Source organism: Uloborus diversus, chromosome 4 (assembly GCF_026930045.1).
Source record: "Uloborus diversus isolate 005 chromosome 4, Udiv.v.3.1, whole genome shotgun sequence".
Lineage (NCBI taxonomy): Eukaryota > Metazoa > Arthropoda > Arachnida > Araneae > Uloboridae > Uloborus > Uloborus diversus.
This window is the reverse complement of record NC_072734.1, coordinates 148724025-148739921: the sequence shown is the minus strand read 5'-3', so window position 1 is coordinate 148739921 and position 15897 is coordinate 148724025. Positions and strand designations below refer to the sequence as shown.

At 31.7% G+C, this 15897-nt stretch overlaps 1 protein-coding gene across 1 annotated transcript in view; it reads right to left on the bottom strand.

Moving 5' to 3' along the window:
- Window positions 1-6816: 6816 nt before the first annotated feature.
- The window catches only part of LOC129221297 (BPTI/Kunitz domain-containing protein-like), a 25380-nt gene continuing 16299 nt past the window's right edge, over window positions 6817-15897 (bottom strand). The window contains exons 2-3 of the mRNA XM_054855757.1: window positions 10714-10893; window positions 6817-7057 (exon numbers count right to left, since the gene is read on the bottom strand). Coding sequence (XP_054711732.1) covers window positions 6828-7057; window positions 10714-10893 — 410 coding nt within the window. The 3' untranslated portion in view covers window positions 6817-6827. The remainder of the gene's footprint in view (window positions 7058-10713; window positions 10894-15897) is intronic.

Sequence of the window (15897 nt, the reverse complement as noted above, 5' to 3'; positions counted from 1 at the left end):
TTACTATTTTTCAGACATAAAAGATTTTTAATCATAGAAAGATGTCCTCTAATAAAGTACGGACGTATCAAAATGGATGACTCGGTCAGCAAAAATATCGTTTTGAATTTATTTATTTATTTATTGTTACTATTATTATTATTATTGTTATTATTACTAGCAAAAATACCCGGCGTTGCCTGTGTCAGTAACAACTATGAGAAACAGTCGCTACTTTCATTTGTTATGTTTTAACTCAAAGAACTTGAAACTAATCGCTTTGAAGGAAGTGATTAAAAATCGAGCTCCTTTCTTACCCATGAAAGTAAAATAGCAATAAGTATGTAAAATATTAAAAGAACAATATTTATTTAGAAACGAAAGCAAGGCATTTAAGGGCATACAACTTTGAAGAACTCCCAAATTATGAAATTAAACTTTACTAGTTTAAAAATATGTCAGTTTATTATTATTTTTTTAACATAGAGTTTCAAACCTTCTCTATATGGCTATTGAAGTACAAATGTGTAAAAAAAAAAAAAAATAAAAATAAAAATGTAGCTACACATAATCCCCATATATTTGATTTTGTTATTTTTATTTATTTTATTTTACAATTGTTATTTATTATTTTTATTTATTTTATTTTACAATTTTTGTTATTTTTATTTTTTTAATCTATTTATTTATTTATTTTATTTATTTTATTTTATTTTATTTTTTTTGAAATTTCAATTATTGTGGGTTCTTGGTGCGATTTAAAATGCTACCAAATCGTTTTGGAATACCTTGGATAATATTCCCCTACATTGTAAAACTGTCAGTTACTACATGAAATACACCGCCAGCTCAGTCATTTCCAGCCGAGGACAGCAGTTTCGTGCTTATTAGCACTCATCAGCCCGGCATAGGAAAGTGATTGAGCTGGAGATGGAAAACCTCTTAAGGATGTCAAGAGTGCCAAACAAACTGGTAGCTAATATAGAATTAGCACAGATGTGACCGAAGCAATGGTTCGAAGGCAAGGCATGGTTCTAATTTACTGAATATGTCCGTTATTAATTTTCGTCTAAGAGATATTGTCGCGAAATACTACAATAATTTTGGTGACCATAAAATGACGCTGAACATTATCATATAAAATTTATCCAAAATAAGTAGCAAAATTTGGCCATGTTTTCAAATTTAAGACAAAGTAATGGAAGTCTTGGAACTGTTTATGGATTTGCCTAACATAGTTGGAAGATTCGTTTACATTTAAACAGAAATTTTAAAGATTCTTTTAACGGTCATAGTTTGGTTACATGGTGGAAACCGAGAAACAGTATTACATAGTCAGTAAATTACCGCCCATTAGCCAGGGCTAAAGCAGAAATACATGAAATACACCGCCAGTTCAGTCATTTCCAGCCGAGGACAGCAGTTTCGTGCTTATTAGCACTAATCAGCTCGGCATAGGAAAGTGACTGAGCTGGAAATGGAAAACCTCTTAAGAAAGCCAAGAGTGCCAAACAAACTGGTAGCTTATATAGGATTAGCAGACCAGACGAGTGACCGAAGCAATGGTTCGGTTCAACTCGAAGATTGAAGGCAAGGCATGGTATATTCAGTGTTTAACTTCAAAAACAAATACTTGAACAAACTGCTAAATGCCTCAGCTATTGAAATATTTGAGCAAAAAGTTGGCGAAATCGATTGGTTAATGAGTAAGTGTACAATCAATACAAATAAAAAAAAACTTAAATTGCATCAAAGTTGCATTAAAATGGAAAATAATCAGACAATTAAATTTATTATCAGCCAATCTTGTGCGAAAATGTTTCTTTAAGACTTGACTTAAGAAAAGCCTTGAACAGTCAGCAAAAATATTCAACAATACAACACTTGTAACTATCGCCAGGGAGTTGAGATGATACACTAAATACTGTATTGAGAGGAAAAACTTCGAACATGGAACTAAAAAGCTTATAACACGTTTTTGTTTTACTTAGAAATTTCGAACAGGTGCCATCTTCAGCAGACATGGACATATAATGCTAATGTGTGCAAGTATTTTTTCACATCCATATTAGAGAATGAAAAATGAAATTGCCCGCAATGGGGCAATTTTATTTAAATCCATTCAGTAGTTTTTGCGTGAAAGAATAACAAACATCCTCCAAAACTTTTGCATACATAATAGTATTAAGATTTTTTCTTTTTGACGAAATTAAAGGGGGAAAAAACATTTTATTGACGGTTTGATTAACCGAAACCCAGACAAATTAATTTTGAAAAGCTACAATACTGCCATACAATAATGCTACAATAATGCCGTTTAGTTGTATTCCTTATGGGCTGTTCCTAAACGATGCATGCTTTTTTTTTCAAAAATTTTGACACCCACTCCCCTTTGTCACACTTCACTTTACCTCCTCCTTCCCCCCCTTAGTCGCATGTCATGCTATTTTTCGCTTTCAGTACATTCTTTTGAAAAAAATTCACGCATTTTGAAACTCAACACCTCTCCCTTCTCACAAACTGTCACAAATTTATGCACCACCTCCCCGCTCAAAAAGTGACATCATTTTTGGAATGCCCCTCATAACTGGTTTCATTGAACGAAAAGTAGAGATACTTTGAAAGTTTACCCATTAAATCAGTAGATGGCAGCACTACTAAACTTTACCTTCAAGAAAAAGTTTTAGAGACAAGGAAAATGATCTTAGTTGAAAATACAATTCGATTCAACTCATCCATAATTTTTTTTTCTGTACGCGTAAATAGGAAACAGCAGTGATGAGATACAGTTGAAGCTTAAACATAAGTTGAGCTTTCGATCGCACTGCTTCCACTCATTTTTTTTTTTTTTTTCGAGGGACACGTCTGAATAAGGAACACCAGTTAAGGGACGCTTTCTCTGGTTTTAGTCCCTGTAAATTGAAATCTCCACCTCTGATTAAAGGATACCATCTGAGGGACAGTCACAGAGAGAAAAATGCAGTGATTGATGTATAAAATCAGAGAAAATAAATGCGCACAAGTTGAATTTGTTGAAAAAAAGAGTTTTTTTTTTTTTTTTTTTGTTTAAAAATTAATTGGTAAATTGGTGTCTTGACATTAACATCAAAAAAGCAAATATGTATTTTGAAATTGTTGCTGAAGTTTACATTGATTCTTTTTCCTCTCAGCAATTATAGATCCAGCTCCTACGGATAGTACACTGCCCATAACAAACTTTTAAAGAAAACTTGAAATAAAATTGCACTGTTGCATTGCATTGCATTGTAAAATATGTGACTTAAAGCAAATCCACGAACCAAGCTATACTTCAAATTTTTTTCTAAATTACTAACTTTGATTCTACTGAATTTTAGACTAAATTTTAATTAGAAAAAATGTTTTGCACTTTGAATAACTCAATAACTCTCAATTTTATTTAGCATATATAAAACATTTCCAATGTTTAATCTTAAATGCTAACAGTTTTTGGTTAGGTTATGACTAGAGATGAGAACAGTCCGAAAAAAAACTGTAAAATTTTGGAAAAAAACGGGGTTTTTTTTTTCGAAAGGGTTTATTTCCAATTCTGAAAAATTGAATTTTTTCAACTTTTCAGGAAGTTTTAATTGAAATTTTCAGCAAAAAGAGATAAAATTAGTAGACCTCAAACTCTGATGCTAGTTCCCTCTCCCCCCACCCCCTCCTTGTATGTTAAAATACTGTCTTAGTTCGATAATGCAAGTTGTTATATAGTAAAATTTGCATACACAGATCGAAAAAATACTTTTCGCCCAAAAAATGAAATGTTCTCCACAAAACTATCTCAATAATTTCAGTTATATGCTTATTTATTTATTAGAGCGCCTTAAAAAAATGAAAGTTGGTTTTTCAAGTCACATATCCTCTTATTTTTTTCCTTTTAAATCAAAACTACTGTAAAACAACTTTCATATAATTTAAACTACGTCTACCCGTGTCGGCTTGCGCCTGAAAGTGTAAACCAGCCCTGTGTACGAGGCCGAATATATTTTTTTTGGAAATTCGAAATTTTATGTCGATAAAAAACGTTGACTATATAGCCCCACATGCACCACAAAAATATTTTTCGAAATTAAAAAATATTTAGATGTCCATCAAGAGGCCTAAAATTTATGATTTTCTGCAAAAAATTGATTTTTTTTTTCGATTTACCTTTTAAAAAATCACACATACATTTAAAAAATAAAATATCAAGTTCAAAAATTATTAGCGAACACATTTTCAAATCAACATTTGGAAATTAATAATAAAAAAAATATTTAAAATGAGAAATGTAACTTAAAATTCAAAAGATCCATGCTTAGAGTACCATGTGGGAGACTTAAATATAGCAAGAGAGCAAAAATTGCTATTTAACGCTATATTCGACTCTATTGTTTATATTTTTTATTTGGCTAACTTCTTAAAAACCTTACATTTTTAAAAATATATAGAAAAATTAAATCAATTATTTGAAGAAAATTACAAACTTTAGGCCTGCTCAACACCTAAATATTTTTTGATTTGGATAAATATTTTTGTGGTACTGTGCGGCTAGAGGCAACGTTTCATAAACATGAAATTTCAATCTTCCAAAAAAATATTTCTTGATTCGGTTTAGTACAGTGTTGGTTCACACTTTCAGGCGCATGTCGGCACGGGTTGCCATTGCTCAAATTGTATGAAACTTATTTACGTTTTTTTTCGACCTAAAAAGAAAAATATAAACAGGGTGTGAGACTTGAAAAATCGACTTTCGTTTTTTTTTTTTGGGGGGGGGGAGGGGGGAGAGGGACACGGCCACCTCAATATTTTTTCAGTATTAACTTTTGCATTCCGTTGAACAAAATCCAACTAACTTTTACATAACGAAGAGCAAAACTTAAACTTAAATAAAAAGTTTTGAAAAAAATACAGAATTTAATTATTATAAATTCAAATAGCAGTAAATTAAACACCATTTTAAAAACAAATCTGCATACTCTGCCGTGATAAAAACAGAAGTGGAATCTGCAGTTGAGCTCAATCTGAGATAGTGCGTTTTAAAGCTTGGCTCTTCCATACATTTAATTCAAATGTCTTTTTTTTTTCCAGAATTTTTCTTAAAAAACGTTCCCGTTAAAATGACCCTAAAACATTTCATTTATTAAGCAAAATGCAAATCAGAGAACAACTTGGTTACAATAACTCAATTTTGTTTAAAAGTGACTGCTTTTACTACTGTGCTTACCACGGCCCTATAGTTAACTGAAACTCCAGCGCGAGTTTTGGTTCAGCTTTAGAAACCTTTACGCAGTTTTGGTTTAGGGTTTCTGTTGGAAAGATACAGAAAAACCAATTTAGTTTTGATTTGAATTTAGACTGCATAAGAAAAAATCAAAACTCAAAAGCTTTCAATTTCAGACAGTAAAGTTACATTGCGAGGGAGGGAAATCATACTTATTTTTCTTTCAAACAATATCAATCATGTTTGAATGTCGATGATTACTATTATTATTTCAAGTTTCAAAGGCATTCTAAAATAGAAAACCTAATTGTTATGAGTAGACACACCTTGCCCAATATTATTGGTTGAATCACGATTTGACTTATTTCTCGTGATTGACCAAGAAAGCTCTCGGTTATAAAACAAAGCGGCTATTTTTTTCTAATAAAACTTTCTTTTATGTGTATTTCTGTCAAGCAAAAAAAAAAGAAGATGCCTGGATTGCATATATTTTTTAACGCTCAAACCATTATATGTTCCAAGAAAAATTAAGAAACTCTATTTTCATTCATAAAAAAAATCATGTTTTACATATCTTCCAATTCTTCCGAGAAAAAAACGGAAAAAACGGTTTTTTTTTGAACCACTTCAGAATTTCCGGAAATTTTACATCTCTAGGTATTATTGATGGAATATTCTATTCGTACTGGTCATTATAGGTCATTATAAAGGTGCGTACGCTGTTACTGGATAAAACGAATTAAAGAACTGGACGAAAGCTGATTTGTGATGACTTTATATCCATAAGTTAATTCTTCCCTGCATTGAATAAGGAGCTCCTAAAAACCCTGAAAAGCAAAAAAAAAACCCGAAACGTCACTAATTCTTTCCGGTTAACGTTTCGGGACTTCAAGGGTTTACACCAGTTTTCTGAGAAAAACAAGCCTTGTAACGAAAGAGTTTCCTGAATCACATTAAGTTCGATGTTGGCCGATTTTATAACGTGATGAAAAAGGTTTTTAGCTACCAGTGTAAAAATATAGAACACTTCTTTATTAGGTGATTCTTCGTCAGCTCAATTACGGCCTCTCCGGATTGACTGAGTACCAATCAAAGGCGAAATAAAGCCTCCGGATATTGTAGCTATGAAGGAAATGCTTGCAATTCCGTCTTAGCGTCGATCATATTTGCTTCAAAATATTTCCAGGTAAAGGAGGATGGTGACAAGCTATCACTATATCCTTTTCTGCTTTCACTGAAGATTCCTGAGTTATTTTAGAAACATGACTCGCTTTGATTGGGAAAGTTTTTAAAATTTTTCAGAAAGGTTCCAGGTTAATTTCAGGAAGAGGTTACCAAGTTTTAACTCGAAAAAGTCCTGTTTTTACAAGATATGTTTCATGCAGAAAGTAGATACATTAGCTGTCCATTATTTTCTAGGAATGTTTATGATTTTTTTTTCTATTGCCGTGTCAGAAATTTATTACAAATTGGTGCATTAATGAAGATTTTTCTTACATTATGTTATTTTGTAGCACAAATGTATTCTGAATTTTACTTCAACAGTTTTCGCCGTTCGGGTTGGTTTTGAAACAGGCTGTGCATTACTATACGCGAACACAATATTGGTTTAAATTTTTATTTACATATTTTTGCTAAGCTGTACAGTTTGGTCGGCATAATTTTTCTTGGAACATGTTTCCATGCATTCTGTTCTAGTAGCGAAATTGTTGGCATTTCCTCTACATCCTCCGTACACGAATGAATAGCAATCGTCTTCTGCTTCGTCATAATAATGCCTTACAACAAAACCACTACATGGACCTCTGTCAGCTGGTTTCGTGCATTCATCTGTTTTGTCTAATGCCATTCCTATTGATTAGAATAATAACATTAATAACATTATAATTTTAAAACAAAAGTAATAAATATATTTCAGGTGTCTATTTTGTTTTATATTTTAGAACTGTAATAAGGCTTATTTTGCATGGAAGCAAACACTGTTCTTCCATTGAATTGTATGTGGAAAAATACGGATTAAACAAAGTTTAGGCTGCTTGCGTGTGAAACTGTCTGAAGACTACACTGCAGTGGGCAGGTAGGCAGTGAAAGCTCAGGGCCGTATACCAGGAAGGGGTTCTTAGGGTTCAACCCCCCCCCCCCCCCCCGAAAAGTTCTGTTTGACAATTAAATGTTCTTTTATATTTAAAACTTTTCAAAAAATATTGTTCCAAAACTCAAATGTCTTTTATATGTATATTATTTGCATAAAACGCTTTCATAATAGATAACCCGACGACTTGAACATTAGCACAAATAGTGCAAACCTCCGCATGAAAGTTTTTAAACCCTCCCCGAAATTATTTTCTGGTTACGACCCTGCTGCAAATTATGCTTTTTTTTAATCAATCACGGTTGCTAATTGTTTTCATTTGACCGCCCTTGATGTTTGGTTACTTTTTCAACCACACCGTCCTCTGCAGGTGCGAGCACTGTGCCCCGGAATCCGCTTCTCCAGGTCGGTAGCGTCGATGTAGTATACACACTAACGCTCATACACATACACACTCACACATACACACACGCCAACATTTATACACACAGGTCTACGCACACACACAAGCCTACCCATACACACACACAACTATACATGTAACCACCCAAAAGGAGGGGCAGACTTGGAGGGACAATAACCGTTCCTAGAAACAAGTGAAGATGGTACTAACCAATGAGTAGGGTTCTGTCGCAACTCGTGATTGCGAAAAACATAATTTGAATTAAAAATTACAAAATTCAAATTATTATTATTATTTTATTTTTTATTTTTTACGTAAGCATTATTGTTCAAACGTACCAGTTTGACTTTCGTTGAAAAAAAGAGCGAATGAAGAAACGTCTAGTTTCAACATTTCCGTATTGTTCTTATCGAATTCAAAACCCTTCTTCAAGTATCTCGAAAACTCATTTCTGCAGAAACTGCCGTTTACATGCCCAAGGCAAACCAAAACTCTAATATTTTTAGTTAGAAATAATGCCTTTACTTGAAATGACGATAATAAGAACTGGGGACAATCTTAATCACGGCACTTAAGTTCTATTTATTTAAACATTCCATTGAATAAATAAGGAAGCAAATGCCAACATTTTATTTATTGGCATATTTTTCTCGAATTCTGTCTTCAAACCTTTTTAGATACTCAGTAAATTAGGGTTAAGTTGACAATATTGGACGGGTTAAAAGGACAACAGTGTAAGTCAAAAAAGTTACAATTTGGGTTACGCATGGATTTTGGTTCCATTTTATTTCTTCCATTAAGTCTACCAGTTGCTCAAAACATACTAAAATATAATGTCCACCAGGAGAGCATAAAAATTGTATACCACTAAGCTGTTACGGTGAGGGTAATAGTGGTGTAAGTCAGTTGCCATACCGTGGAAGACAATTGCCAGCAACCAGAGGGTTTTGCTTGGGGCAGGAACTATCTGAAAAACCTGGATAGCCTTTAACAGTCAAGGTTTTTTTCCAGATGCCAGGAATACATGAAAACGTACGGGCAATTTTGAATTTCTAAAAACAATGGAGGATTTTTTTCCTTTTCTTTTTTTGACCATGAGAAAGTCTCATTTTTTTCTGATAAAATACCGATTATTTTCTTTTAAAACAATTTAACGTGATCCTGATCATTTTCGCGGATTTTTTTAGAAATCTTTAATTACTCGAAATTAAGTTAAGACTTCCGCATCATTCTTATTCTAATTACGATCAAGTTTAACGTACTTCCGTACAAATATCAAATAATAAACCAGGCAAACCTGTGTTGTATGTTCACTTATTTCTTTTAAACGTATTTCTGCTCTCATGCGTAGGTTTCGTTAAAACTAAACTCCACGTTAAAATCGGCATTTTTGATGAAATTTTCATAAAAAAAATGTTTATGGTTCCGCTTTGTACTCTGATTTGTTAGCTTCTTAAAACGGTCCCACTTTTTTCTCTACATTAATTACAACTGAGGTTTAAGCTGTGTTATTACAGATTCGTAAGTGAAACTTTAGACCGGAAGTTACATTTAAATGCGTTTTCTGAGGAATAATGTTTTGAAGAAAGCTGTCTACTGTAACAATATCTCATAAAGTTGTTCATGTTTTGATGTGAAATGTTTTGAGATAATTTGATGTACTTTGCTTGTTGTTTTCCTTTAAAAACTAAGATGAATTTCATAATAAAGAAATATTTTTATGGGCATAAGTTTAAACAAAAGCTTAAAAAGAAAAATACTAGTATGTGAACTTTTTCTAGCTATATTTCAGAACAATTTTTTAAAAAAGGAAATATTTTGCAGATAAACACACATAGATGTCATAAAAATGTATTCCTACAAGTATCTATGTGTGATTAGAACCTAATTTTGACCGTAGCTGTTAGCGTAAAATACGTGTTTTCGCTATTTTTCTTCAAATTCGTCCAACTTTTTTTAAAAATAATATTTTGAAAGCTTGTTTTTACTTTTTTTTTCAGTTTTGAAACATATGCAGCTAAAAAATAACATTTTAAAATGCCCAAGTTATTTTTTTAAACAATTCTTCAAACTCAGTCGGATACCTTAAGTGTTTTTTTTTTTCAGACGCACGCCTGAACTTAAAACACAACTGAAATGTAGAAAATTTTGCGTTTGTAAAACAAAACGCTTTTTTTTTTTTTTTTTTTCATGATTTGTGTTGAAACTGAAAAATGTTCAGTTTTGCCAACCAAATATAAATCTTAAATCTTTAAACATCTTCACATTGATCTTTTGTTTTAAGATCCTTTATTATTAACGAGAATGAGACTTTTTGGTAAAATTTTATGATTTCAATTTTCTTTCGGGGTTTTTTTCCCCTCAATGATTGTGTTAAAATAATCAATTATCCAACATTTGGGACAGCTGAATCCTGTTTCAACATCTGCTCATTGCACTGATCAGTATTACATTCATCCATTACTAAAATCATTTTTGCATATTTTCCTAAAAGTGGACCATGTAAAACCACCTTTACATCAACCATATACTGGTCTCATAAAGTGTTCAGCAAAACGGACAAAATAATTACAATAGACAACAGTAATCGACGCAGTTCCACGTCCATTGTCCCGGCTCCTTTTCGTAAACTAATATTAGATCATCTTCAAAACATGGCACGTCCGGGAATCGCAGCTTCAACCGAGCTCATCTGTGCGCTGCAGTAATTTGCAGTCTTTGTGCTTCAAAACGTTAGATAGTTTGATTATTTTAATTTTCAGGACGAAGGTATTCAATTGTTATTGTGTTAAAATGTTTTCTTTAATAATCTTTTGCAAAGGACATATATCAATGAATACATAATTATTTATAACTGAATGCACAGAAAATTTAATAATTTAGTTGTTTGCTTATTACAAAGTCGAAAATTCAAACTGTATTCCAACAGCAATTTTCATTATAAGTTCAAAAATATTCGGTATGACGTTTATTCAGATCAGAATTACACACACAATTACGAAATCATCTCACCTTTACAAAATTCTTCACATTCTTCTCGAGATTCAAATTGGTTTTTGTTTCCAAGGCATCCTCCGTAAACGAATTCGTGGCACTGGCCCGAGTACTGGTTAAAGAAGTACATTTGCACGTACGCAGTACATGATCCTTCGTCAGGATCCAACGTGCAAATGTCTTCCTTCTTACTGGCACCTACAACAGGTATAATCATATACAGAATATAATTTTACAAAATAACCAAAGTGTGTTCTATGATTTCATTTTATTTTGTTTTATTTTATTTCAACTTCTTTAGAGCATATGAATTGCTCATTGGCAACTATCTGTTCCACGGGATTCGGTTGCGAGGGAGGGTTTACACCTTGAGTAGTATTTTCAGAAAAAAACCTGAAACACGTCAACTTTAGTTTGTTTAGTTTTCTCAAATTTGCAATCATAATTTGATTTTTTGTACTTAAAATTTAAAACAAAAGAATATATAGTACCCTCTAATATCCCAATTATCCAATATTTAGGGGTAAATTTCACTCCGCTAAAGGTGTTGGTTGCCGATAAAAGAAAAACACGGGTTCAATATTTTCAAGTGTTCTATCGATGTGCTAAATTTTATTTCAATCGCGTTATTCCTTTTAGGTAGGGCTACTTGTGAGTTAATTTAATTCCTGCATCAGCAAATATGCGTCTAAACAAAGGACAGCTCTGTTTGAAGGACAAAATGTCCAGACCCCTTAGTGTCCCATATTCAGGGGTTCTGCTGTATATATTTTTACGCATAATAAAATTATTCGTTAATGTAAAAACCACGAGAGAATCATTATTTCAAATTGCCTGATGCATTCAGTAATTCCAACTGCTACAAGCTCTCGCTTTGTAAATGATAAAATACTGAGTAAAAACAAATAAGTAGTAATTTATTTTCAGAAGGATCCACTTTAATCAGGAATTCTCTGCGGAAGTAATCTCGGATAGGTCTTCGTAAAGTGAACCGAGCGAAGACAGCAGCTTCCAAAGGAGGGGAATGTATTGCAAAATGAAATGGTAAAATGTAATTTACTCAGATAGGTATGCCACTAATATGTTAGTATTTTTACTATGTTATTGAATATTCCTCTTAGGAAATAACTACCAGCAAAGGTCACGGCATATGATAATACAAATCATTTTCAAAAATCAATGCTTATATCGTGATACATCTATTAAGTACGGTATTTATGTATTTACTAATGGTACCCGCACGGTTTTGCCCGTGGTGGAAAATTAAAAGGTCATTTGATTTGTCTGTAGATTTAAAAATAATGGAAAATGAATTTCCATGGCTACTTGCTCGCCCAAGTTACGGTTCCACGTTATGATAATTTGATAAATTATTGGTCAACGTAATGATAATTTCCTCGGTAAAATGTTCTTAAAACTAGAATATAAAAATAAAAAAAATGAATTTTCGAAATATCTCTTCGAAGTGCACACCCCATGCTACAAACTGACATTGTGCCAAATTTCATGAAAATCGGTCGAACGGTCTAGGCGCTATGCGCGTCACCGTGATCCAGACATCAAGACAAACAGAGATCCATATATCTAGACAGAGAGACTCAGCTTTATTATTGGTAAAAAATATTAGTAATTCTTTTTAGAATTTAGAAAAAATACTTCAAATGAATGTGGGGCCAATTGAAATCGTGTTTATCCTTTATTTTTTCATTCAGTTCATAAATTCACGCATTCATTCATTAATATACTTAAATGGTAAGTTTTTCTCATTTTTATTTGGTCTGTTTTCTAGAAAAGTGAAATTTTGCACTGCAAACTTTTCAATTTTTCAACTTTTCATAAGGTTGCAGTTAGGCAAAAATCATTAGTTTTAGAGGTATTGCGGGCTAAATCAGTAAGTTTGACAAATTTTATAAATTTATTTTCCCATTGGTTTTTCTTTAAATTTTTTATCTAAAATCAAAGCAAATGTAGAAAAAATGCTAAACCGTAGAAAAAAAATAATGCACATAAAATATATTTTTTTTTAAAAATACTAAAATAAATAAAAAAACGATTAAAATTATGGAATAAAAAATCATACTTTAAAAAATTAACTTTCAAAAAATAAAAAATAATAAAAAGAATGCATTAAAATTTAGTAGTATTTTATATTCTGTCTATCTTTACCGTGCTCATGTTAATAACTTTTGCGCTGGATGGCAATCGCACAAATAGTAGTGGCATTTCAACATATTTCACTGAAATACATAAAATATGGCTATTTTCGTTAAAACGTTGCAGATTTTAAGCAAAAGAACTATGATATTGAAGATTGGCAATAGAAAAGCTAGGGGGGGGGGAGCACCATAAATGCACAGTAAATCGCACAATAATATTTAAAAGTACAAGGAAGGATGGTAATACGCGACGCAATTTTTTCCTCTTTACTTTGATACTAAATTCTCCTAATCAAAAAGCTTGGGACTGTCAACACACACAATTCTTGAGCTGTCAGTTAGATGAGCATAGTCGTCATGAAAATCTGTCAAAACTGTTGGAAGATAAAGACGTAAAATTCTAGAGACAAGTTATAACAATGCAAAAAACATACTTATGTATGCAATCAAGCAAATAAAAAAGAACTCTATTTCAAGTTAAGATACTTAAAGCATTGTAAATGAATTGATTGCTATAAAACTTATAGCTATTTGCAAAATACATTTCAGTATTTTTTTTACCGTCTAGGTCATAAAACACTAATATAAATGACATTTTATCAATTGTGTTGAAGTTCCAAATAAATTTGTATTATTCAATGTTACACTGTTAAATTCCTGTTATCTTGTCCTTTAGAATGTTACAAAAAAAATTAACTTTTCTAAGGTTGTTATGAGACTGGGACAAGAAACTGAAATTTTCTAGGGAAACTAATATATATTTCCTAATGCATTCATTCATTTTCTTATTCAGTCGCTAGTTTAATTATTCATTAATTACTTAGTCATTTTTTTATTTATTCATTTATTCATCATTTAATTTACGCATTGTTTATATTCACTAGTCTATAAATATTTACACTCTATATATTTCTTTAGACAAATATTTTTATTGGTAAAGCGACAGTTTTACAGATATTTATGAGTAGTACGTAAAATTAGACCGTAGTTCAAACGATAGGGGAAACTAGGGAGGTTTGACCCGAGAGGATTTTTTCTGTGAAAAGGAAATTTAGGGAAAATTTTAGTCATGTTACTAGTTGACCAGTCCCACAGCAGCATTTTGCACGGACTAGCCATTTCAGAATTATCAGTAGTTTTACAAAAAAATCAGAGTTAAATGATATTCGGAACTCCAGCGCTCGAATACGCTACCTTGCGGTGATTTACAAAACTGCCGATGAAACTAAAACACTGCCACGTTGCGTTCCACGTATGTCTGCTGACGTAAACACAGGCAGTTTGTTCTGAGTATTTATTAACGCAATCGATGTGTCTTAGTTTGCTTTCAGCTACGGAAATTAATTCGTCCCTTAGTAGTATTCTCGAGCTTCTCAAAATAATGTTAGTTTTCATTATTTCCTTCTAAAATATGAGTTGTTGAGAAATGGTGAAAGTGAAAATTCTGGATTAACAAACTTGGATAACGTTATACAAGGTAAACATTTTTATTGTTTTGTATGAATTTGTAAGAATATGGTTTTTTTTTAATCTTAAATTAATTAAACTAACCATATTTTACAGCAGCATTTTAGTTGGAATGGACAGTATGCAAAATATTTTCTTGAATGTATTATCGTAGAACAAAATGAAAAATGTTTAACCGAGAAAGAATTTTCTTTATTCCTTTTATTCTCAGCTCATGAAAGGTTTCGCCAAATTTGTTTAGGGTTACAGTTTTAGTATTGTGGGAGCAAAGTAGCCTTGGCGAGATTCCGCATGTTGCGGTTAAACCATTTTTAATTTTTATCATGAGTGGAATAAAATTGTAGAAACATTACAGAATTCGATAAGTAAAAAGAAATTATGGTAGATTAACTGAAAAGAAAACTACCACAATATATCCGTGAGAATTTTGTTGATGATTTGCATAGTATGACATAATTAAATCATAACTCAGGAATTAGAAACATCGAAACAGAAAAATTTTAAATTAACCGATTCGGGAATTTGAGAGAAATAACTCAGCTACAAATGCAAAACAGTAAGCGCTAGCCAAGCAAGACAAAGAAGTATCATCTTCTTTCGATAATAATTTGTAATGTCATATTGAATTTTCTAGCATTAATTGTTATTCTTGTCAGGCCACAATTATTATTTAGTTTTATCAAGAATTGATAAATATCGAATTCAACATCGTGGAAATAGCTGCTTAGAACTACGAACTACGTAGTTTGCACTAATCTTTGACGTTTAGTAATGCTTCTTGAATTCTCATTTCTTTTTACGTGGGCCAGAATATCCACAAGACTTTGAAAATTAATTTAAAAAGAATAAAGCGAAAAAATCATACGTACGAACAAATTTCTTAACACTTTTAGCATTTTCTTCGTTAACATGTGCGTTTGTTTTAGTTTTTAAGTCCGCCATTAGACTGTGACTTCAGTGCCCCCTATAGTTCGTTGGAGTTGCGAATTGAACCTTAAAAGTAAAGTTTGAAGATTTTGGAATTGTTTAGATTTTCAACTCCTGTTTTAAAAAAATGAATTTTAAAAGTATGTAAATGTTTTAGTCTATTTCCTAGGTATTTTTTGATATACTGTAGTTTCATATAACTTTAATCTAAGTTGCTAAAAGTTTAAGGTAGACAAAATAAAAATAACTATACAGACTTGACCCAAGGAAAAATATGTTGTTTTTGTTTAATTTGACGTTTTTTCCATTGAATTTTTATTTTTGAATCTGTAAAATATTGTGGTTTAGGCCTAATGATTTGATTTTACTTAAGCAGTAGCTCCAATATTGTGATATGAAGGAGTGATTTATCATTTATATTTTTCATGAATAACTAATATAATATTTTGGTTTGAAAATTGTTTTTATTTAAAAAATAACTAAAATACTAATAATCATTGAGCCCAATGAGTTGTTACTTAGTAAAATGACTGAAATATTGCTTAGGTCTGATCTAATAAAGTTTTGACTTCGACTTCTGCTCTCCTGCTGATATAAAGTAAGATTAATAACATAAACAAAATATAACACTTCACCTAAAGAAAGAACATTT